A 22,787-nucleotide genomic window follows, 5' to 3' on the forward strand; every position below is an offset into this window, starting at 1 on the left:
AAAAACCCCCCGGGCCCACCCCCAGGCCGTATCCTGCCCGTGGAAGTGCAGGGAGGGCTGGTGGGCTGCGGTCTGTAAGGGGGTTTTCGTTGCGTTTTCGGCTGAAAAAAAAAATAAAACCGGGTCCCCGCCATCCTGGGCTTTTGGGGTGTCGTTTGCTAAGGTTCGGCGTCAGTCGTGCCGCTCGAAACAAGTTTTCTGCCACGCAGGAGGGTGGCGGTGGTCAGAAATGGGGTCGGTGGACAAGAAGAGCCATTTTGGGTGAGAGCGGTCCCCTTGGCTCGGTGACAGCCGTGCGCGTATTGTATCTGATCTCTGCGCGTGTGTGTGTCGGAGAGAAAAGCCTAGGGTGTAAAGAAAGACACAGTTATACAGCGTACGTAACCTATAAACGATATATGCGGTCTGTTCTCTGCCGTCTTTACGTGTAACACGGTCGATGAGACGCCTCACCTACGTGGTGACGCACGTTCCTATGCATTCCATACCACACACCCCCTGCACACGCGCTGGTCACATCCCAGCAGCTTTGAGCAGCCCAACCTGAACAATTTCCTTCATCCACCGGAGATGCTCCAGCTCAAGCCTTCTCTCCTTCCCCTCTAGACCTGCCCCGCGCAGGGCAAAACCAGTGCTCCCAGTGGGACACCGCACCCCGGCACTGGCTCTGCACCCCAGGCGATCACTGCAGTTTATGGTGGCTGTTGCCACCGGCTGCTCCTGGCCCTCAGTGGCAACGTTCAGCCCTGTCGCCACTTGCCACGGGCCAGGAGCTCCCATCTGCAGGCCCTCGGGGTGTGCTCCCACCCCGCCATGGGCACGGATCTCCGCACAGCTCCCAGCACCCTGCGGGAATTGCCGCGGGTCCGTGGTGGTGTTAATTTGGACCCAGTCCTCCCAGGGATGGCTGTGTGAAGCTGAGCAGAGAATCCATCCCAAAAAATTTACATGGGAAATGAAGTCTCCTTTTCTGTTTGGCTAAATGTCTGCCAGCCTGTTTTAATTTACCCAGCTAGGTTGATTTGCAACTTTCAATTTTCCATCGGTTGGCTGTGACCAGGACACTGGGAAAATTTAGCACTTGAGTTCACCCAACTTCTGCATTTCAAAATATCCCAGCCCGAGACATGCAGGAGAAAACCCTTTCCGTTTTGGAACAACCGGGAGGGAAAAGTCTGAACACGAGAGGTTTTAAAAGCATCAAAATATTTCACATTGAAAACGCCAGAGCAGCCTGGGTCCGTGTGAGCCCCAGCGTCCCCCCAGAGCTCCCGCCAGCCCTGGGGTTTGGCAGGTTGCACCCCCGGAGACCCCATCCCCGGGTGACCCCGCACCCCATCCTGCAGCAGGGATGCCCCGGGGCTAGGGAGCACCTGGGGGGGGGGAAAGCGGGAGGGTGGGGGAAGGCTGTCGCCGAGGCAAGTGCTGGGGGAACCGGCAGCAGGCGAGACGCATTCGGTCTCTGTGCTTCACCAGAAGTTCATCAAAGCCAAAGGATTTTTTTTTCTTTTTTTTTTTTTTTTATGAAACAGTTGAGATGACTCAGCGGTTTCTGACGCAATCCCCATTTCATCGGAAAATTCCTAACCAGCTCCTAGTGGCAACTGATTGCTCCCATAAATCACGCAGTGTTATCCCTGGCTGCAGCAGCGCAGCTTACGCAGCCCCGGCCCGTCCTCGTGAAATCAGCAGGAGCGATGCCATTGCCTCGGTGGGAGCAAAAACAGCCCCAAAACCAAAACGCACTGCAGAGCAGATCCAAAACACGAGCCTCTGTCCAGCTTCACATTGGCCAAACCCCACGGCTCCAACGTGGGGCTGGACCAGCCCCTGCTCCCGCCACCCCAAAACCCCCCCGAGGCCAGTGCTGCCCCCAAAATCCTGGGGCTGCGGGTGCTGCTGCCGAGGCTGCCGGCAGGTACAGCATTAATCACCGACGGCTGGGCTCAGACGACAGCGGTTTTTATCTCCCAGTTTTTTGGCATAAGCGTTAGAAATGATTTGCAGATGTTATTTACTGCTTTTGGGCTTGGAGTAAATTGAGACAAGATGCACCTGCATGGACAGTGAGAGGCTTTCCCACCCAGGGACGGTCGCTGAGGGCTCGCATTGGACTTTCCCAGGGAAATTTAGGATTTGGGCGAGGGTCCCTGAACCAGCCCTGCTCACTGCATCCCACATTTGGGCAAGGCAGCCTGGCGGTCCCGGCACTGCGCATTCACCTTCCAGCACCGCACAAGGTGGCCTCTTACCCCGACAGCCACCCCAAGGGAATCGCGGCAGCCATCCCGCAGGCAGCTGCCAGGCTTTCCATCCCAAACCGGTGCCGTGCATAATTCAGAGTGCAAATAAAAGGAACAACAGACACTCCAAAATAACCTTCTCCAGCCGGGGAAGAGTCGCCGGCGACTGGCTGCTGGTTTGGCTAGAGAAGTGCCTGCAGAGGAAAGGAGTTTCCTTGGCTGAAATGAGTTCGACAAAGTGCTGGGCTGGGCACTGTCACTGCTCAGCAGGAGCTGGGGCTGCTCAGCTGAGCAGAGGCACTGCGTTTTGCAGGATCAGGCCCTTTCTCACCCAAGGAGGGGTGGGGGGATCCCTTTGCCGGGGCAGCCTTTGCTGCAGTAGAAGGACCTCCATCCTTGACCTGGAGCAGAGAGCGGTGGTAAGCTCCAGTCTAGGCACAAGACATTGATCGTCTTGCTGTGCTCCCCATCACGGGACACCTTCCCATCCTGATCCATGCCGTGCCAGAGCTGATGCTCAGCACCACTGAGCCCCAAGCACTTCCCTGGAGCAGGTCCTCCATGGATGATGTACCACAGGACCTGCCCTTGGTGAACCAGAGCCATGGCCCTGCCATGGGCTGTGGCATTCCAGCACTGCTTTCCCAGCAAAATTAGCTCTTTTCTGGTCCAGCCCTTGTGCTGGCACAGCAGACAGAATGGCTCTGTCATAGCCAGTCCCACCGAAATGCCTGCTCAGGTCCAGGAGAGCCATGCTGGAGGAAGAACAGGAGCGTGGTCTGGAGTCTGTTGGTCCAGGACCCCCCAGCAGCTTCATCTTTGCCTGGGGGCAAGGCGACTAACTGATTTTCTTCTTTTTTTTAAGACTGCCTACAGAACTGACCTGTTTGTTCAACGCTTCTGCACAGCTACAAACGTTATTTCCAGGCGAGCCTGGAGCAGTGTGGGCAGATCTAAGCCATCCACAGAGTGGGTGAGGTCCCTGCATGGCTGGGACATTGCCAGGGGGACCAAAATGTGGTGAAGCCCCAAAAAAAGGCCCTGGCAGCCAGCCCTACCTTCTTCTTAAGAGCTGTGGCTATGGCCTACCACTGGGTAACTAAAACAAGCAAGAGGAGATGAAAAAAAGTGTTCTTTAGAGACAGTCCCAGTCCCTTGCAGAGTGACCTACGGCAGAGTGTTGAGCAAGGCACTTCATCTCTGTGTGCCTCCATGCAGTGTGGATAGCAATGATTTATATCATGTTAGCGTGAGGGTTTCATCCATGGAGGTTTGCAAAATGTTGAGTCAAACTGAACAAGCCAAAGCCACCAAGCTGCTCTCACCATCGGATTCCTATTAAAAAATACCTCTGGGCAGTTTGAAAGCCACAAGCAACCACAGTGACCCCAGGTACAGTCATGGCCATACAGTTTCAAGAGCTTTAAAAGCCTTTTTTCTCTGCAGATTTCTTTAACTTTAATTTTACCTGTCCCCGAAGAGTATGCATCCCTGCCAGAACCTGGAGGAGCTTCCAGACAAGTCATGCTTGGTTCAAAATTTTAGCTATGCAAAGATTTAAAAAAAAAAAAGTACAAAGCGTTTTCTTTTAATGGAATGAGTCTCACATGGAAGTTGTGCAGTATTGTGCTGAGGGACATCAGCTATGCAGCATTGCCAACCACAGGCATTCAAAACTCGTGAGTCAGACTCCCCAAAACCCTAAGACTAGTTTCATTCCCTTCTGGATTTTGAGCCTTGAAGCACCACAACTTCAAGCTTTTCTCTTCCGAAAATGACATTTTTGACCAACGGGGCGAGAGCTGAGACCCTCACATCATCACTGGGCTGCAGGAGTCATGACTGTAAAAAAACCCAACATTAAACACCATGAAATGAGCAATAAACCCCTGCACTGCCCCCCTGAATTTGGCAGCAGGACAGCCGCCCCGAGCAGCTGGGACACCCAGAAGGGTACAAGTGATGGAAACCTGGTGACAAGAAAAGAGATGTCCTTACCGTTAACGGTGACATGTTTGTAATGGGCCATGACAGGGTAGAGAAGGGAAGAGCGAAAAATACTCTAAGGAAAAAAGAAGCAGGGATACCTGCAAGGAATAAGCGTAATAGGTTTATTCAACAGGGAGAAGGGAAGGGGAAATTTTTTAAGGGCAAGTATTCAGCTAAAGCTGCCTAAAATGGGGCCAGGCCTTACGGAGAATGGATATTTTAAGTGGCAATTTATTCCACTAATAAAAAAAGAAGGATGCAGGTGCTTTGGCAGGGCTGTGGACGGGAGCGGGCGAGCGCTGCGGTTGATCAGAGCCGGGTCTGCAGCACCAGCCGTGCGAGGGGCTCAGGCACAGCTGGTGGCTCTGCATTTATTGGTCTCCTTTTCCCTGGTGCCAGGGCCCACGTATGGATTTCAGCTATCCAGAAAGCGCTTCCCACACCAGCATCTCCTGCAACAGCTCTGATCACAGGCTGCGGTAGGTAATGAAAGATATTCTAACCAGATGCTACAGCCGTCCCTTCTCCAGCTGGGCAGGGAACGGCTTGTGCCCATGGGCTGCTCCACACTTGCACCTTTCACGCCAGGAGGTTTCTTGATCAAATTCCCAAGGCAGAGTAGCAAAAAGACAAGAAATCTTTGCAAGCTGGATGGTGCCATGCTCGTCAAATTGCTCAGGGCTCCTTGGGGCTGACAGTGCTGCTCCAGAGCCACGGCTCTTGCACATCATCTTGCTGAAACCAGGCAACATCCAGCTTTTCACCTTCATCCCTAAGTCCAGAGCGCATGAGTCAAAGGGTTGTGGAGATGAAAGATTAGACTCTGAAGTAATGGAAGTGGTAAATAACACCTTGCAGTAAGCACTAAATTGGCGCAGGCATTCACGCCTACCTGCCCACACCGATGGTCGTATTGCAGCACTGCAAACCGCAAGCCCATAAAGAAGCTGCAACCTTGACTCTCCATTTTAGTGTCGTTATCACCATTATTTCAAACCTGGCAGTAACTGGGGACCCTGAGCAGGTTTCAATTCTGATGCAGTCTACACCACATACAGATGAAAGATCATCCTATACTTATCCCAAGGAGAATATACTCTCAATACTCTCAGCTGGCCCAGATCCCTCATCCTCTATTCTAATATATACTACTTTTAAACTATCACTCTCATACTAAAAATAAAACTATCTACGTCTCTCTCCTTCACTGCGATGTCTGAGTTGAAAGGGTAGAAGTGCTTACTGAAAGTCACGGTTAATGTTACCCTGGAAGGATCTAGGACGGCATACCAGAACCTGGTTTTGGCATCTGGGAACCAGTTTTCAGCCATATATATCACCGTTCCTGCGTGCACTCTGGTGCACACAAAATTAGCCCTGTGGAATGCAGATTTAAAATTTGCTTTCCAGAAGTACTTAAATGCAGGAGCTAAAATTCTCTCTTTCGACATTTCCTACCTGTTCAGAAAAGAAGGAACAAAGTCCTGGCCCTTTGTTATTTGGGTCCCTTCCCGGGAAGGTTTGCAAAGCCCACGTCTAGCGCTGCCGTTTGTTTGCAGCCTGAACAAAGACCTTTTAAGCAGCAGCTCCCAACAGGAGCTCGCCACCTGCCTGCCCCTTGCCTTGTAGTTTACTTTGGGGTCTCTTTTTCAATAATAGCTGGAACACGTGTGCAAACCGGGTTTTTTTTCCTCTATGCCTACAGCGCTGGCTGCAAACCAAACGCCAGCCCAGAGTGTGCAGCTGGGAGAGAAAAAAAACAAAAAAACAAAAAAACCAACAACCTGTGGAATGTTTTCTTGCTTCTGAGAGCTCCAATACTTCCCTGCTTGGGGGAGCGCTTGCCATGGCTGGCACTTGCTGCATCCAGCAGCCAACAGGGTTTCCTTTTCAGTGGACTCCAACTAGATTTTGGGCAAAGGATGGGGGCGAGGGGGATGCATTTAACAACTGCTTGATCATCTTTTTCAAGTGATGCCATTTGCCTTGTTGCACAGCCACCACCCTTGCACGTCCTTGCAAATGGTGGCTTGTTGCACAACTGCCATGCCCTTGCAAATGGTCCCACGAGGGCGAGGAGGGCTGCTTTGCACCCAGACGTGGAAGTTTGACCTCACCAACAGGTTTTGAGCTGTGTTTTCACCTCTCTGATACCAACCTCATGGCCACAAAAGCAGGGTGCAGGTTTTCTTACCCAGGAATCCAGAGCAGTTGATGCAACCAGCTAACCCCAACCCCACTTGAAATCCTCCCGGAGACAAGCCCTGCCGTGCAGCACACAGCGGCCCTGAGCACCTTCCTCGGTCCAAGCAGCTCATGCAAGAATAACATGGAATAACGGATACGCCTGAGGATATGGCACAGGAAAGGAACAGGGTACTTCAGGGCGTGCTGGCGCTCGGCTCCGCTTCCCACTCAGGGCTGGACGCCTGGGGAGAAAGCACAGAGTATTTACGTGCTGGCTTGGAGGGATTAATTTTCATGGTAAATAGGGACATCAGAGTTTTTCACTATTTATTGGTAGAGATTCAATTTTGCAGGGGTTTGCGGTAAGTTTATGGCTTGTCCAAGCGGGAGGGCGGCTGGAGACGCGGTGTGGGCAGCGCTCTGCGGAGGGATGCTGCTTGCAGCCAGCCAGGGAACGTGGATGGTTCCTGCAATATCAGCTAAAATTGGGAGCCCTACGCAGCTTATCTGAGCCGTGCTCGAGGAAGGCTCTCAGCACAGCCCTCTCGGGTCAGTGCTTTAATGCTGTTGTGCCATTCTCACCGCGCACACAACACCCCTGCGCTCCCCCTCCCAGAGTCCTTTCCAACTTGGCTGGAGTGGTTGTAAAGAGTGTTTTTTTTCTCCGTGCATGCCTGCCTTTCCACCGGACCCCCTCCCGGGGGACAGGCGAGCCTGTCCTGTCGGCCTCAGAAATAGACGGTGGCTCATATCGCAGCTCGCAGCCTCCTCCCCAAACCCACAGCCACAAAGGCGGTTGCTCAAGCGTAGCATTCCTGCTCCCTGCGTCCCGGGAACAGCTGTACCGAAAAGATGCCGAGAATCCCTGCGAGGCTCCAAGGAAAAGATATTAACCCAGGAGGGGAGCAGCAGTGATATAATAAAAAGTCATAATAAAAGAGAGAAGCCACTGAGTGGATTAGCAGCCCAAACGCTGCTTGGCTTTTGGTCTCCTTTCCTCCGGCTTTTCTGTGCCGCATGGTCATCTGCTCAAATTCCTCTACCCCAGAGACGCTCAGCTCCTGAATTTCAGACAGATCTCCTGGAGGTGTCTACGCTGCAAAGCCTGAGGGCATGGCCGAGAAACTTAACTGCACTTAACTCCACCCGAGTGCATAGGAGGACACACAGGCGCGCGTAGCAGGCATTAGATGCTGCATCACGCGAGCTCCCCGATGCCCATGCTCTGCTAGAGCAGGGTCACCCACTCCAGGTCTGCCCTCGTAGGGAAATAAAAGGCAGATTTGGAGCTTGGTGTGTATTTCACAGGTACAGCAAAGGTAGCGAGATACGTCCCGCTGTTTTAAAACCCCCCGGTACCTGCCACACACCAGCTCTTCCCTACTTTGTGCCAGTGCGGAGCAGCAGATAGTTTTTCCCTGCCAGGCTATTCCAGCAGCACCGACCCAGCGTCAGTGCAGGGGTGGGATGCAGAGGTGGGGTGTCCCCACGGGGAGCAAGCAAACCTGTAGCCCTCACCCACATTGCACCCAGATCCAACACCCAGCACAAGGCGTGCAAGGACAACGTTCCTTTAGAAACACCCAGAGCGATATCAGGGGCACAGAGCATCTGCCACCAGCAGCCGCCGGCTGCATCAAGAATTTTGCTCTTGGGGAGAGACAGAAGCAAAGGGGGCGGCTGTGGCGGCAGCAGCTGTTCCCTGCCCGCAGCCCTCCCGGCCACGCAGGGCATTTAAATTTTAAAGCACACTCGCCACGGCTGTTTTCTCTGTCGTCTCCATCCAGCTCGCAGAGACCGTCTTCCTGGGAGCCGCCGGCCTGTGAGGCACCCATGGGTTCACTGGTGGCCAAGCTCCTTCTGCCCACCATCAGCACCTTGGTCTTCCTCCCCACCATCAGCATCGCGGCCAAGCGGCGCTTCCACATGGAAGCCATGGTTTACTTCTTCACCATGTTCTTCGTGGCGGTAAGATGTCCCTGTACCTCCCCCGGGTCTTTCATCCCCCTGCACCGGGACTCTGCCGGGAAGGGTAGCTGGATCTCACCCAAGAGCAGTGAGTGCGACCCCCAGAATATCCATTTTCAGCTATTTCCCACCGTGTGCGGCGCTGAGCGGCTGATTCTTCAGTTTAGGTGGTCCTAAGGGGTGGCCTTACATAGATTTAATGGTGTTTTCTGTTTGTGAGGTTAGAGAGAGGGTCTGGGTACAAAGCAACTTGATTGATTCGCAATGTTTTGGAGCTGTTTTTTCTCTTTGTTTTACAGCTGGTAAGTGGCCATGCTGAATTTGGGGTTTAAATTGTATCCAGAGTCTCTCGCTATGCTTCTGTCATTTTAGCCAAAAGCACGTAGTCGAATTATTGATTTTGCAATTGCTAAGTGGTGATGGGAGCAATGCTCAAGTCGGGGGAGTTTCTGCACTGGGAAAAGAAAGACTAAAACATGCTTCTGAGCTATCAAGAAAAATAAATATTAACCCTGCACCCTGGCAGAGTGGTTTGAAAATGTGTGTTTCACCAGGCTCAGAATCGCCCTGCCTTCCCTCGCATGGGAATAACGGGAGGAGAAAGTCGGTTGTCTGTACATATACAAAATAATTCATATTCCCACTCCCGGCAGTAAGCTGCCCTGTGCTTTGTATTGCTGCTAAGTGCCTCTGTACACACACAGGTTGAGCACCTAAAGCAGTGTTACCACTGGAATAAATCTCCTACTTAACCCCATAGCAATGCTCTGCTAAAGGATATGAAGGAAATAGCCCAGCAACCCAACCAATATTGCATTTACCGCTTCTCCCCACCCATCTCGAGGCATCTCATGAGGGTCATCTCATCCCTTGCACAGGGACAGAGAAACTGAGGCAGGGAGTAGATAAAGGTGTGAAAAGCTCTTCCACAGCAGCAGAGCTCTGAACCAGGCTAGTCTCTTATTCCTAAGGATCCACCATTTAAGCCTCCAATTTAAGCACAATGCAGGGGGAGAAATTCTGCCAGTTCCATAAAAACTACGGGACTAGTTAATAAAAACATCCCAACCAAGCCCCCCCCCCAGCTCCCCAGGGAAGCCAGACAGCTACGATTTCATTTTGCACCGGTTTTGTGTCTGCTCCACCTCCCCGAGAAGTCAATAGGAAAATTGGCATGTGTTTCGACGGGAGGTGGAACAGGTCCTCGCCGAAGAGATTGAAGAGGCAAAATATCTGTGCGTGGGGAAGGGAAGGAAGGGAAGGCAGCTGCCAGCATGGTCGGGGGGGTAGGAAGGGCAGCAGCTGCTGCTGTTGCCTTTCTTGTAGCGTCCCATTCCTCCTCCCCCAGGAGACCTCATCAGAGCAGTGAAAGCATATGTCCATCGCAGACAAGTGCTGTGACGCCGGCCAGAAACACGCTCTTTGTCTTCCACCCTCTCTTCCCCCTGTCTCCAGACTCCCCGAACCCAATCTCAAACAGAGAAAAGAATTACAGCCGTGGTGCAATCTTTTCTAGAAACTGCAGCAAGCCAAAGGACTTGCAGCAATTCCCATTATAAATAATATCAGCAACCCCGCTGGGCCATGACAGCGAGGATTGTTCCAAGGGCGTCCTGCCAAGCAGTGAAGGGACTTCTTCAGAAACAGCGAAGCACGCTGGTGCTACCACTAGAAAACTTGCAGGGCTGAGTGCTCGGAGGAAAAGGCGAGCGCCAGGCAAACACTGGGAGCATTCCTCTGATTGCGCTGGAAAATTTCTCTTGGCTTGGTTCGCATTTATGTTGCATGACAATGGGTTTTTCGCAAATAACCTAATCAATGAGCTAATGGGCAGGAACCAGCGGTTTTTAAGGGAATGCACTAATGAGTGAATTCCCCAGTATTCAGACTCTGGCCATATAAACCCTATTTAGCCTGGACAGTGACCTGGCATCTATACGCATTTCATCAGGACACTCATTTTGAATTGTTTTACGAGAATCTTTCACAATTAGAACCATAACCCCAGAGTCCTCCTTCTGCTGGAGAGGACGTCCCTGCACTGCCTGCAGCTCGGCTCGAAGCAGCTTGCTCATCAGATTGCAAATGCTGGCACAGACCAAGAGGCAGACTAAAGCTCGTCCACAAATAATTTGTACTAAGAGAAAAGAATGTTGATTCTCAGGCAATTTGTAATTGGGAATGGTGACATGATCTCTCAAATATATTCATTACTGCGTATCAGTGACCCTGGTGTATTTGAGACTGTTCTGTTCTAGCTGGCCGTCCTCTCAACAGCCATGCAAAGGCTGTTTTAAACCAGTTGATAAGACCCTTTACCTTACTGGTCTGTGGGTAAGGAACTAGTTTTCTAATGCTTTTTTCTTTTTTTTTTTTTTTTAATAGATTTACCACGCATGTGATGGCCCCGGCTTATCAGTGCTGTGCTTCATGCGCTATGATATTCTGGAGTACTTCAGCATCTATGGAACAGCTCTGTCCATCTGGGTGTCCCTGATGGGTAAGCACTGGTCTTTCATGGTTCCTACCGAGCACCAGCGTTTGCAGGTCGGCCAAGCTCTGTCGGCATCACTGGTGGGATGGTCAGTGGGTACAGTCCCCAGAAATGCTGTTGCCTTTGAGCTCCCATCTGCAAGACTTAGCTGTGAGACTGTCTTTTACGGAAGTCAGCCCGTGCTATGGTTTAATCAATTTTTATATCATTAATGCCTTGGAAAGCCATTGCACTCGGTGGGGTCCAGACACACATGAAAACTGTCCTGAGTGGTGGCTGGGGAAGTTTTGCTCTTGGAGATAAACAGAGGTCTGGTGCCGGGTGTTTGTGTTAGTTGGGTGTTCCTCTACCTTCACCAGCTCTTATGCGTGTCCCTACAACAGCAGAATTATTTATTTCAAATTGGCAAGTAACACATGCAGCCTTGTGCTTTAGTTCAAGGCAGGACAGTACTATGTGATGACTTAGTTTGAAACCTTCCATGTCAGGGAATCCCCCACTTCTCTTCATTTTCCCCATATGGAGCCCCATCAGCATGTCCTGTCCTGACTTGGGGGCATTAAGAAAGGCAGAATCTGCCACTTCCCTTGGTAGCATGCAAATCAAAGTGGTTTAGACAAAACAAATATATCTTCCTAGTTCATCAAAAGCCAGTTTGGGCTGATGGGAAATATTATATCTGCTTAGAAAAAGCAGAAATATATTTCACTTCCTTTTTATTTAGAATCCTGACCCTTGCTCTATTACTCAGTTTTCCTTTTCCCACATTCCCTTCACTCTCTTTTTTTCTCTTTTTGTTCCTCATTTGCCACTGAAACAAGGTATAATAGAAATGAAAAAAATATGACAGAACTAAAGAAGGATGAAAACTTCAAACCTATTATTTTCCTATTTTGTCAACACGCTTTTTGGAAGGACACAAGTATTTCTGACAGGAGAATAGAGTAGGGCAAGGGGAGAGAGATGAAGGGACGGTCACTTTCCAACAGCAAAGGCTTTGCTCAAGAGATTCGGACCATCTCCAGCAGCCACACACCCAGTTCCCACTCTAGCCAGGCAGGGTCCCCAGCCCTCCCAGTGCTCAGCTGGGGTCACCACACTGATCTACAGCTCCAAAACACCCACAGGACTTTCTCCTCTGCCCCTCGGGGTTCCAGGGTTGGTGCAGGACCTCCGGCCGGGTTGGGAGAAGCTCCTGCAGCCCCCAAGCCCAGCACGAGCCGTGGGGCAGCATCCCCTCCGCCGGGCACAGATCCATCCCTCCTCCCTTCACCGCCGAGCAGCGCAGACAGCAGCATCCCCCTTGAGGGCATGCAACAGGATAAATCTTCTGTGCAGGGAAAAAAAGAATGGGGAAAATATTAACCTTAGAAATGGCTCTGTTCCCCCAAGGTGCGAGTCCCGAGGTGGGCTCCCACACTGTCCATGGCACTTCAGCACTCTCTCTGCTTGGCTAGAAAGGCAATGAGGCAAATCATCTCCAAAGGGCACTTTCAGTAGGTAACAGCAGTGTCAGGGTAGGTCAGAGCCGATCCAGACACTTTGGGTCCCTGCAGCAAAATTCAACTTGATTGCTTCGTTACTGCATTCAAAAACCTTGCAAAAAAAATACAAATCCCGGACTACGATGTTTAAAATATTGACCCGCAGGGAAACAACAGAGATTAAAATGCGGACATTATCCCTTAGCCAAACTCCCTATAAAACCACGATCCAAGGACATGGAAGGTGTGGTGACTGAAGCCCAGGGAAGCCTCTCGCTGTGGCTTGTAAAGCCCGAGCGCACATGTGCGGACGCAGACCCTCGGGCACGCTTCCCGGAATGCAAATCCAGGACAGCCATAACACAGCTGTGCGAGCTGGAAAAGCATGGAGCCCACTGGGATCCATAACTTTTATCAGTTATTACCCCATTCTGTGCTAAACAAAAGCCTCTAATAATTTACTCGCACTGGCGACTTCCAGCTTGCAAACCTCAGGCAGGTGCTGGCACAGCCAGGCAGCCCAGTCCCCATCGCATCGGCAAGCGCGGTCCTACTGGAGCAGGGTGAGCTGGCAAGTTTGGGAGGGTTGGAAATGTAGGATAAACTCAAGAGCCAATGGTGGGCTCACCGGGTGCAAGTGTCTTCTGGGCTGACTTCTCTGGGTCTTCTTCTTCTGGGTCTCGACTTCTGGGTTGAGGCAGTAAAGGAAAATAGAGGTGGGAAATCTTTAGCTTCCACACGCAATAGTGAACATAAGACGCCTAAAATCAGCTCCTAGAGCCACCACTCAGATGCCTCAGTATGGTTCGCTTTGCCCCCATGTGCCTCAGTTTCCCCAGCTGTGAGGCATAGGGGCAAACCAGAAGTGGATGCGATGCTGAGGGTCCCCAGGGCAGGTGGGACAGACCCCAGTAAGGCTTTAGGGGAGCAGCCGAGGAAGGGGGTGGGCGAGCTGACGCTCCCTGTGCTCGGTGCTGCGCAGCCCTGGCAGAGTTTGACGAGCCGAAGAGATCGACCTTCGTCATGTTCGGCGTCCTCACCATCGCCGTGAGGATCTACCACGACCGCTGGGGCTACGGTGTCTACTCGGGACCCATCGGGACGGCCGTTCTGGTGATAACCGTGAAATGGGTACGTAGGGAAGGGCACCATGCTGGCATTTTGCAGGACGTTCGCGGCAGGGAAGGGGCTGAGCCCTGCGCGGAGGGGTCCAACCTGTGCCAGGGGTTTCCTCCTCAAGGTCCAGCTCTCACAGCGCAGGCCATCAGGGTGATTAAACAGCACTTCTTCAACCCGAGCAGAAAGCAGGCAGACAGCCTTTGTGATAAACGCCAGATTCGATCGGTCTGAGCAATCTACCACATCTCCTGTCCCTGCGTTTCTAATCAGGAAGAACGCATTGATGGAGTTTTTACAGCTACTCAGAGGCAGAGGGGTCTGGTAAACTGCCCCGGAGCCAGTGGAAGATGTGCATAAAATGCGGTGATAAAGCGGGAAGGAATCTGCCTGTAGTCTGCCTGAATCTGGCTGGGACAGTCGGGCACCACGCTGCAGCCTGTGCCCCGCACACGGCGGATGCTGTCGACCCGGCTGGGAGCCCGATGGCAGAGCCATTAGCAGGAGCCGGCACGGCCGTAAAAGGGAAAGGCGAAGAAATCAGTGATGGGGTAAAAATTGCAGGAAGGCACTGCTGAGCATCACGGAAATACAGTGATGCAAGTGCCAGCTACATGCTGTCGCTAAGCCCCGTCTACTGCCCAGCCGGCAGCTAAAAGCAAGCGGCCACGACGGGGAGGGGGCGAGCGAGGAGGCGACCGAGGTATGAGACCACCCTGTGTCCCCCAGTGCAAAGGCTGTGCTGGGATCCGCTCTCCCAGAGACTGGGTTTGTGAGGGCACATGCTTCCTGAGCTGGGTTTGGGGCTGAATATTAAGAAAACAGCGTTATGATCAGGAATGAAGCAGGAGGACCCATTGCAGCAGAAGGCACAGGTGCTTCCCACGTGCAGGCAGACCCCGCAGCCCGGGGGAGCCGTGGGCTTTGGGTGGTTTTATTTCAGCATTCATAGGATCTTTCAGATGCGGAACAGGCAGCTAAATCCAGGTGAAATTGTTTGGTGTGTTCTCTCTTTCCTTCCAGCTACAAAAGATGAAAGAGAAGAAAGGGCTCTATCCAGACAAGAGCGTCTACACCCAACAGATCGGTCCTGGCTTCTGTTTCGGGGCGTTAGCACTGATGCTGCGGTTCTTCTTCGAGGTACCTGTTTGCAGAGTCAATCACCCTGACTTTACAAGGCGTAAAGGACATTACCAAGATAGGAGACCTCCCCCTTCGCACCGCTGGGCTGCATCCAGCCTTGGACAAAACCCAGCTCAGGTGCGGGTCTCTGGGGTTGGCGTGCCGGGGTCTGGTGGCAGGGACGAGGGTCCCTTCCTACTTGTCCCCATCCCAGCCCCTGGCCCATTAACTGCGGTGTGGGCAGGGAGAGGTGTGACACCAAGTGACACGCAGGGTGATGCTCGCTCTCTTTTTCCCCTGTTAAGTGAGTCGCAAGCTCACGGGCCATGCTTTCTTCAGCCGTACGTGATCCTCAAAATGGCTTTGTCAAATGCGAGCGAGGTTTTTTGGAAACTGGGCACGGGTGGCTTAAGGACACCTCGCAGAGCCACGGCAGGGACTGGATACGACCCAGGCATGGCCAGATCCAAAGCTGGCTCATGCCAAAGACTCTCAGTTGACTCCCAGGGGCACTCGATCCCATGTTTATAACCTTTTGCTCTCGCCGCTGGCCAGTTTGCCCGTCCTGCACAAAAGGGTCCGTCTGTCCCACGCGGGGAAGGCGATAACCCCCCCGACACAGCTGCCGGTCACGCCTGCGCTCAGCCCCGCCGTTACGGCTGCTCTGTGCATTGGGAGCTGCTAGATACAACCTCACAGTCATCCCCAAGGATTATTTTTCAAAGCATTTAGTAATTGCAAATTCTAGCAGAACATAAAAATGTCACTTAGCAGAAACCGCCTCCCCCCGCGCCCCGGCCTCGCCGCCGCGTCCTTTGCGGGGTAATGAAACACTTCATTCAAGAATTGGGAAATGTGCAAATTGGAATGTGTTAAATCCACTTTGCTTTTTTTTTTTTTTAAAGCTGGAAATCCTTTCTACTTTGACAGCAAAAAGAGGCAGAAGGCTCAGGAATTTTTTTTTTATTCCTTTCCTTTTGGCTACTTGCAGAAACCTAATGTTTTGCACCTAACGCAGAGCCCCCCGGCACCGCGGCTCCGGCAGGTCTTGCTAACGCTCTTCCCGCTTGCAGGAGTGGGATTACACCTACGTGCACAGCTTCTATCACTGCGCCTTGGCCATGGCCTTTGTGCTGCTGCTGCCCAAGGAGAACAAGAAGGCCGGGAGCGCCGGGACCCCCGCCAGGCTCGACTGCTCCACACTCTGCTGCTGCGTCTGAGCCGTCCGGGCGAGCGGGGCACTTGCTTTTCTGCTCCTGGGGCAATGCAACCAAATGCAAAATGCCCGCCTGCTGCATTTTCCTGTGGGACACTGGCATCTTCTCCCACCAGCTCTGTGCACGCCCCGGGGATTTTCTTCCCTGGAAAGTCTTCACCTTTCCACCATCAGCCCCAGCAGAGGTTGCGCTTCCAGTTTGCTACATACTCCTACTTCTCGCTGGAGAAGCGCTTGTCTGGGCTCCAACCCTGAGGAGACCCTCCTGCTCTCAGGCCATGTCACCGCCTGGGCTGTCCCCTGCACTGGCCCTGGAGGAGCCGAATTGTCCCCTCCGTGCAGGTTTCCCCAGCCTGAGCACGCGGGGCTTCGTTCGCAACGCCCAATTAACAGAACCTGTATTTTTGTGACATATTTACTATTTTATTTATGCATTCTCTTGATGTAAATAATACACACTAACAAAGACTTTGCAAGTGTGCAACGCCAGCATTTCTTAAGCAGTGCAAGAAACTTTCCAGCTCAGCTCCGCTCAGTTGAGGGCAGATGCCAGCCCCAAAGCAGAGCTCTGGGCACGGCCACCCCCTCCCCTGCCCACAGCCCCCCAGGGCCTGGAGGGAGCTGCAACAGTGGGCACTTTGTCCTTGCAGACCTGCCCCAGGTGCTGCAGGCAGCAGGTGCGCTTGCAGCGAGCCTCATTAGTGTGGAAAGTACATGGAAAATTAAGAGGCAGAGAAAAGAAGCTCCTGGAGGGAGGGGGAGGACTGTAAACCTATAACATCTCCTCTAACAGACTATTTACTATAGCAGAAGTGTATGATTTATTTAGACTGTCTGGGAAAAACGCCAAGACTATATGTCATGGACAATTAGAGCAGTATTGATATACAGTGATGTCCACAGAAAGCCCACATTAAGCCTGGGTTCCTCTGGAAGAGAAATCCACCCTGGTCATTCATCAGAGCAACTTCCTGCGACGGGGCAACAACCAAAACTGAATGAGCTTCCAACAAAAATATAAATGAATTATGAACCCCCAAGCATCCAAGAGTCACTGGCAAGCGGTGGCACAGCTGATGCAGCTGCACGCAGAGGCAGCGCTAGCAAAAAGCTTCCAAAGGGTTCACCAGCACCTAAACCAACACAGCACACCAGGTCTTTCTGAGCATCCAGCCCCCGGGATGTTCTGCAAGATGCTCTAAGGGTTTGTGTGCGACACTTTCCCTATTCCTTGCACGCTACTGGAGTACTTTGCCACTCAAGGACTGCTCAGGGTATCCCCAAAAAACAGTCCCAAGTGCTCATTTTGTGGGTGTTCAGCCCCTCCTGGACTGCGGTGACGTTCATAGCCCTGCAGCAAGCCCCGGCGGTTCGTGGGCAGCGTGGGCATGGGGAGAGCCTCGCGTGGGTAAAGCACTGGGAGGAGAAGCACTGGGTAACTGCAATGCCTTACCGTGGCTGAGCAGGAGGGAAGAAAGGTTGGCAAACCCCATGCAAACAAGGAGGGCACGTCAGCTAAGGCCCAGCTGAGTAAATGAAAGCTCCAGCTCCCACCTGCCATGTGTTCAGGTGTTACACCAAAAAACCCAAGAAGTATATTGCATACAATAAAATCCCAAGCAAGGTTTCCTTTTTCCCCTCTCCCTGCTGATGCCCGAGGGCGTTGCTCCGACAGCGCAAACTGGCCCACCCTTTGCACCCCCATGCAGGACCAGCACCCACCCTTGGGACCGAAACGCAGCTGGGCACGTCCGCAGGGTCCCTGCCCCGGCATCAGCCCCGCGCCGGCGGCAGCACCCGCTGCGGCAGCACCAGGCACCCCGACACCCGGGAGGAAGGTGCACGGGCTGAATTTGCTATCACCCAGGCAGGATATCCCCTGCAATACAAATGCAGGGAAATATTATAAACATTTACAGCAACGTAGACAAAACAGTCTCTTGTAACCTTTTAGCGCTGCCGAGAGCTTTGCCTGTAAGAGCTCTTGAGCCCCTGCCAAAAATTCTTGCTGTTTTCATAAGAGTAGGTGTTTTCGTCTAAGGTGCAGTCTGAGTGCTGTGACCTTTGTCATGTCTGCTACTGAAATTTCCTGCTTCTCTGTTATTCTCTTCTTTGGTAAGACGATATGAAACCCAAAACTTTTATTGCCCCTTTTAAAGCGTCTTTATAGCTCCCCGTCTACTTCATATACTGTCTTATTCTTGAACGCTGGGATATTACTTATGGGATCCGGGCTTGATGCTGCAAAAGGCATTTGGGTTTCATGAAGCCCAAACCGCCTGGGTTTTTTTAAGATCAGCTGAGGGGGGGGAAGAAAAAAAGAAAGAAAAAAGGAAAAAAGGAATGAGGGGGGAGGGACCGGGCTTTCCACTCCGGAGGCATCGGCATCTGCTACCAGCGCAGCGGCAGAGAGCAGCGACAAGGGCGAACAGGAGCCTGCCAGCCTCCCTCCTGCTCCGCAATACCTCCCCAGGCACAAAATCCCATTTGCTTTGTGTCTGGGCCAGTGTGGGGTGCCCGCCGACCCCGTGGGGACAGCATCCCACGGCGTCTCTTCCCGCACCTCCATCCCCTGCCCGCTCTGCCCCAGAGCCAGCAGCTCAGACGTGGCCGGACACTGCAGCTGGTGCCGAATCCAGTCTGCAGTGGCTGGAGCAGATCTGTCCCAGAGCTGGCACTGGTAGAGGTCAGCCCTGCTCGGCGGGTTCCCGCACACCCCATTTCCCTGCTCGGTTTCAGCGTCGGGACAGACCACATGAAGGACGTGCATCCCCAGACAAGGGCTGATGGAAAGCCACAACGGTCAGATGCTTCATGCTCCTCTCCCACCCTTTGGGCTGCGGGGCATCGTCTCCACCGCGTGTAGGGACCACAGCGGCAGGGATCCCCCAGGATCTCGCTCACTTCTGCACGCTGCCCAGCATCCCCAGCACAGGAGGAGTGGGATCCCAGTGTGCTGGGGGGAGAGGGCTGGCTGCCCTCAGGCTGCAGCCCCGCAGCAGAGGATCTTGCAGTAGGCGCAGGGGCCATTGGGCAGCTTCAGAGTGGCATGGTCGAACCGTCCTTTCCAGGAGACACACGTTCCTCCATGCTTGCCTACGGCAGGGCTGGGATGAGAGGGAATTAGGACCTACTCCTGCTCGAGGGGAGGCTTCCAGAGATGTCTAGTTGGGCTCGGTGCCAGCTAATCTTCCAGGCAAACTTTATCCAGATCCCTTTGGCTGCAGAAAGTGAAAAACTAGCCAGACCAAAACCTAAAAGCTTGGTTCTGCTGCCAGCTGTATGGGGCACTCCAGAAAACACCTTATCACCATGTGATTTTGAAAGACCACTTCAGGTTTTTTTCCACACGCTGCTCTTCCCTCCTCACCCTTGCACCGCTGTTCCTCCGTGCACGTTCAAGTTGTGAGCCAGCCTGGCCATCCCTGCCAGGTTAACTCACAGACCTTGGGGCCAAGGTTTTCCTTCTAACCACTTTTATGCCCTTTAGGCCACGGTGATGCTACGCCGCTTCAAAAAGTGCTGTTGCTCCATCCCGAGGCACATACAGCTCATCGGGAGCGGTGATGGGCAACCCAAGGAGATGCATCCACCAGGACTACCAGAGAAGTCCTGCCTCCTCCCTGGGAGGGCCAAAAAAACCCAATTCTGCTGGAAATTCAAGAGTGGTGATTTCTTGTGGAAGTAGGGGCAGGAGCTCTCTGGGGAGCCCCAGGGAGAGGGCTTGCCCTGGGCTCCTCCATCACCCTCTGGTTCTGATGTGCAGGAGATGTCTGTGCCCTGTAACAGGGATAAACCAGGTCTGCAGGGGCAAAGGGGAGTCACCACCAATGTCCTACACAGACCCAGGGCTCCATGGCCCGGGGACATGGCACAGAAGCACTAAGAGAAACCAGCCCCATCCGTCAGCCTGGAAAAAAGGGGAGATGAAGCAACCGAAGCACCTATCTAGGACCACTTGGTATCTCTCAGCTTCACTTCAGCTATCCCAGCCCCGATGCATATCTTTTCCTGGTGCACAAAGAAGGTCTCCTACGCTTCAGAGGAGTTGAGGGGCACCCAGGAAGACCAGGGTGGGATTTTCCATGGCTGGTGCTGCTCTGCAGAAACACCACCTTTCTGCAGCAGCGCAGGATGGAGTTAGAGCAGATGCAACTGTGGGGGTCAGTAAAGTGGTACCTGCCGCGTGGGTGCAAAGCAGCCTAACCCAGCCCCAAGAGAAAAAAACACTGACGCTTTGGGGTTTCGCTTAAAACAATGCCATGCAATGTCCCAGCAGGTTTCTCTTCTCCTCCTCTTTCCTCTCAGCAAGATTTCCAACCAAACTTTCCACCCCAGTGGACGTGGGCAAGGTAGCCCCATCGTTCAGCAGCGACGGGGTATTTTCAGGGCGCGGAGGAGCTCGGCTGCGGTGTTGCAGACAAGGCTGAGCCGCTCGCCTCCCAGAGGGGTCGGGCAGGGAGCCCCTCGCACACTCGCAGGTGTCCGCTCCCCCCCGGCAGCACCGGAGTTGGACGCGGATGGTGGACTCGACCCAAGCGACCAAACCCCAGCGCCGAGTCCCTGACCCGGGGAAGGGCAGACGCAAAGCAGCCGGGCTCGCTCGGCTCTTGCGGGGATGCTTTCACAGCTGCAAAAACCCGCTCCAGGTCCAGGTTCGGTGTCTCCAGCCTCCCCGCTCCTCCGGTGGAGCGGTCCCAGGGAGCAGCGGTCCAAGGTTTTTGGTTTAGGCCAATCTCCCAGAAATTCTGTCATCATGCAGTGCATCACGCACACTCCCGGATCCGCATTACACAGAGGATGGCCCCGGTCCAGCGCCTCTTAAAGTCAGTGGAAAAACCCTCCCTCGCTACGATGGGAGCTGGCTCGGGCCGTATACGATCTGACAGATACCATGGAGCAAGAGAGGTTGTTTTAATCTGGGAATACCTTGTGGCCCCAAAGCTTCTTCTGGAGACGGACAGGGCAGCATGTCTACAGAGCGGGTGCTGCTAAGAAAAGTTCCCAACCTCGCAACAGCCTTTCAATGAGCATTTAATGAACCGTCGTTATCTGATCCATGTGCTCCGAATGCAAGGGAACCGCTCGGGTTTCCAACTGCACACATCATCTGATGCTCATAAAATGAGCTGATGTGTCTGGGAAGCCCCAGACCCAAAGAAACATTATTTCAATGGGGAAAAAAGTCAATAATGCTTTAAAAAACACCCGCATGGACCAACAGGGACAGTGGCTGCTCTCCCCTGCTTACCTGTGGTTTTCCAGCAAAGCAAATGTTCACTGATAAAACTCACAATCTCCTTATAAAGGCAGGATCTGTTTTGCCTGTAAAAGGGAAGGTTTGGGGGAAGTTTTACATGTGTCTCTCCTCTCTTTCTATGTCTTTATATGCGTTTTCATTTTCACAGTAGTTGAGCTAATCTGAATGGAGCAGGAGCGAGGGTCCAGGTTATAACCAAAGTATCGGGTAGCACCTTCACATCTGGAAGGGATTTTGACACAAGTTCTCCCAGACTGTTACAGACAGTTTAAAAGCAAAATCTGATAAATAGCAAATGTTTAACAAGTCAATAGGAAGCTGCATTCGCAAGAACATGTGGCTCTAACTGGTCTAGCACCGCCGCATTGCCAAGGCCCTTCAAACCTATACGCACGCATACCTGCAGCACGCGGTGAGGGTTTGCCATGGCTCTGCCTGGTCCTGGTCTCAGTTACAGAGGGAAGGATTAAAGACAGATGTGTCTTTGTATGTCCAGGAGCCTGCTTCAAAGCCTGAGAAGGTCCTGAGCCTCCCTGCTTTGGTGGTAAGGGGCTTGCTTCTCCTTCCCAGCCTAAACCGAGTCCCTTTCATTTTCTGTATGCCCCCAGCCTCGTGTTTAAGGTGGGAAGAGGATAAAGAGAGCTGAAGAGCTCAGGGAAGCACCACAGAGCCCGTCCCTGCAAGCCTGCCAGCACACCAGGCACCACTGCCCCAGCACAGGAATTTTGGGGGATGCACTGGCCGGTGAGCACCCACTCAGGTCACTGCACAGTGTGTCAGAAGCACACAAGGTCTCACCCCAATTTTGCACAAATTGGGGTCCATCAGAGCTCCAACCCACAAGGCAGAGGCGTTTGCACCTTTGAAAATCCTTTGCCATCCCTTGAGAGCCGCAGCCTCCTCGGGGCAGAGGCCGCCGGCTGCCCGGGCAATGCCCTCCCGAGGAAAAGTGCCGCTGCCAGCAAAACATCCCGACACAAAAGCTCTTGCAGTGTTGCAATACTGCCTGGTTTGGGGAGAATTCATACCAATAAACAAACGACTACCCAAAATGTGGAAAGAGGCATTAAAATAGATAGAATTATGCAAGGAGTGGGGAGCGGACGGGGAGACAGAGAAATAAGAAGTGACCAGGAAAACCACCAGAAACCCTCCAGGATGCCTGCCTATATTTAAAGATAATCTGGTCAGCTGTCTTGCCAAGTCCCACTCATTTGGAGCTGGGCTCATGTTTTGGATTAATTTTAAGGCAGTTCCTAAAGCATCTCATTCGCACAAGGAAGAATTTTTGCCTCCTTGGCCAAGGTGACCTTTTAAAAAATCTCACTCACTATTTTTCAACCTCTCACTCATTTAAAATTGTCATCGCCCAGGAGCTGTGGGGCACTCAGTGCAGACAATTCATTTTCTGGCGCTCACTAGTCCCACAACCCCGGAGCATCCTGGAGTGGGGCTGGGTGAGAGGATGGGGGGGCCAGGGGGGACATTTTTCTGCAAGTCAGGACCCTTCCCCTCTCCTGTGAGCATCGCTCAACCAAGCACTGAGAGCAGAAATCACCCCTCCTGAATATCTCAGCCTCTCCAGGCACCCCACCATGGGCTGGTTGAAAGTTTTCTACAGAAACTAGTCTTCCACAGATAGTCAGATTATATATAATTTTTTTTAAACTAAAATATTGTGTGGATGCATGTGTGTGCTCTCCAGACT

The 22,787-nt window shown here is 52.7% G+C and overlaps 1 protein-coding gene across 1 annotated transcript; it reads left to right on the top strand.

Moving 5' to 3' along the window:
- Positions 1-8,202: 8,202 nt before the first annotated feature.
- On the top strand, positions 8,203-18,829 carry TMEM8C (transmembrane protein 8C). Its single transcript, XM_010570827.1, has 7 exons — positions 8,203-8,387; positions 10,773-10,887; positions 13,348-13,496; positions 14,505-14,621; positions 15,677-15,826; positions 17,774-17,793; positions 18,819-18,829. Exons 1-5 carry the CDS (start codon positions 8,253-8,255, stop codon positions 15,821-15,823), a joined length of 663 nt encoding a protein of 220 aa, XP_010569129.1. The 5' UTR covers positions 8,203-8,252; the 3' UTR covers positions 15,824-15,826; positions 17,774-17,793; positions 18,819-18,829.
- The last annotated feature ends 3,958 nt before the right edge of the window (positions 18,830-22,787 follow it).

The sequence above is a fragment of the Haliaeetus leucocephalus genome, unplaced genomic scaffold, assembly GCF_000737465.1.
Source record: "Haliaeetus leucocephalus isolate CR32 unplaced genomic scaffold, Haliaeetus_leucocephalus-4.0 Scaffold306, whole genome shotgun sequence".
Taxonomy (NCBI): domain Eukaryota; kingdom Metazoa; phylum Chordata; class Aves; order Accipitriformes; family Accipitridae; genus Haliaeetus; species Haliaeetus leucocephalus.

What these genes read in the sequence shown, in the direction of transcription:
- TMEM8C (XM_010570827.1), top strand. Translation starts at nt 8,253, where the DNA reads ATGGGTTCACTGGTGGCCAAGCTCCTTCTGCCCACCATCAGCACCTTG. An exon ending in CATCTGGGTGTCCCTGATGG is followed by an intron (nt 10,888 to 13,347) that starts GTAAGCACTGGT and finishes GGTGCTGCGCAG; the next exon opens with CCCTGGCAGAGTTTGACGAG. An exon ending in TGGTGATAACCGTGAAATGG is followed by an intron (nt 13,497 to 14,504) that starts GTACGTAGGGAA and finishes CTTTCCTTCCAG; the next exon opens with CTACAAAAGATGAAAGAGAA.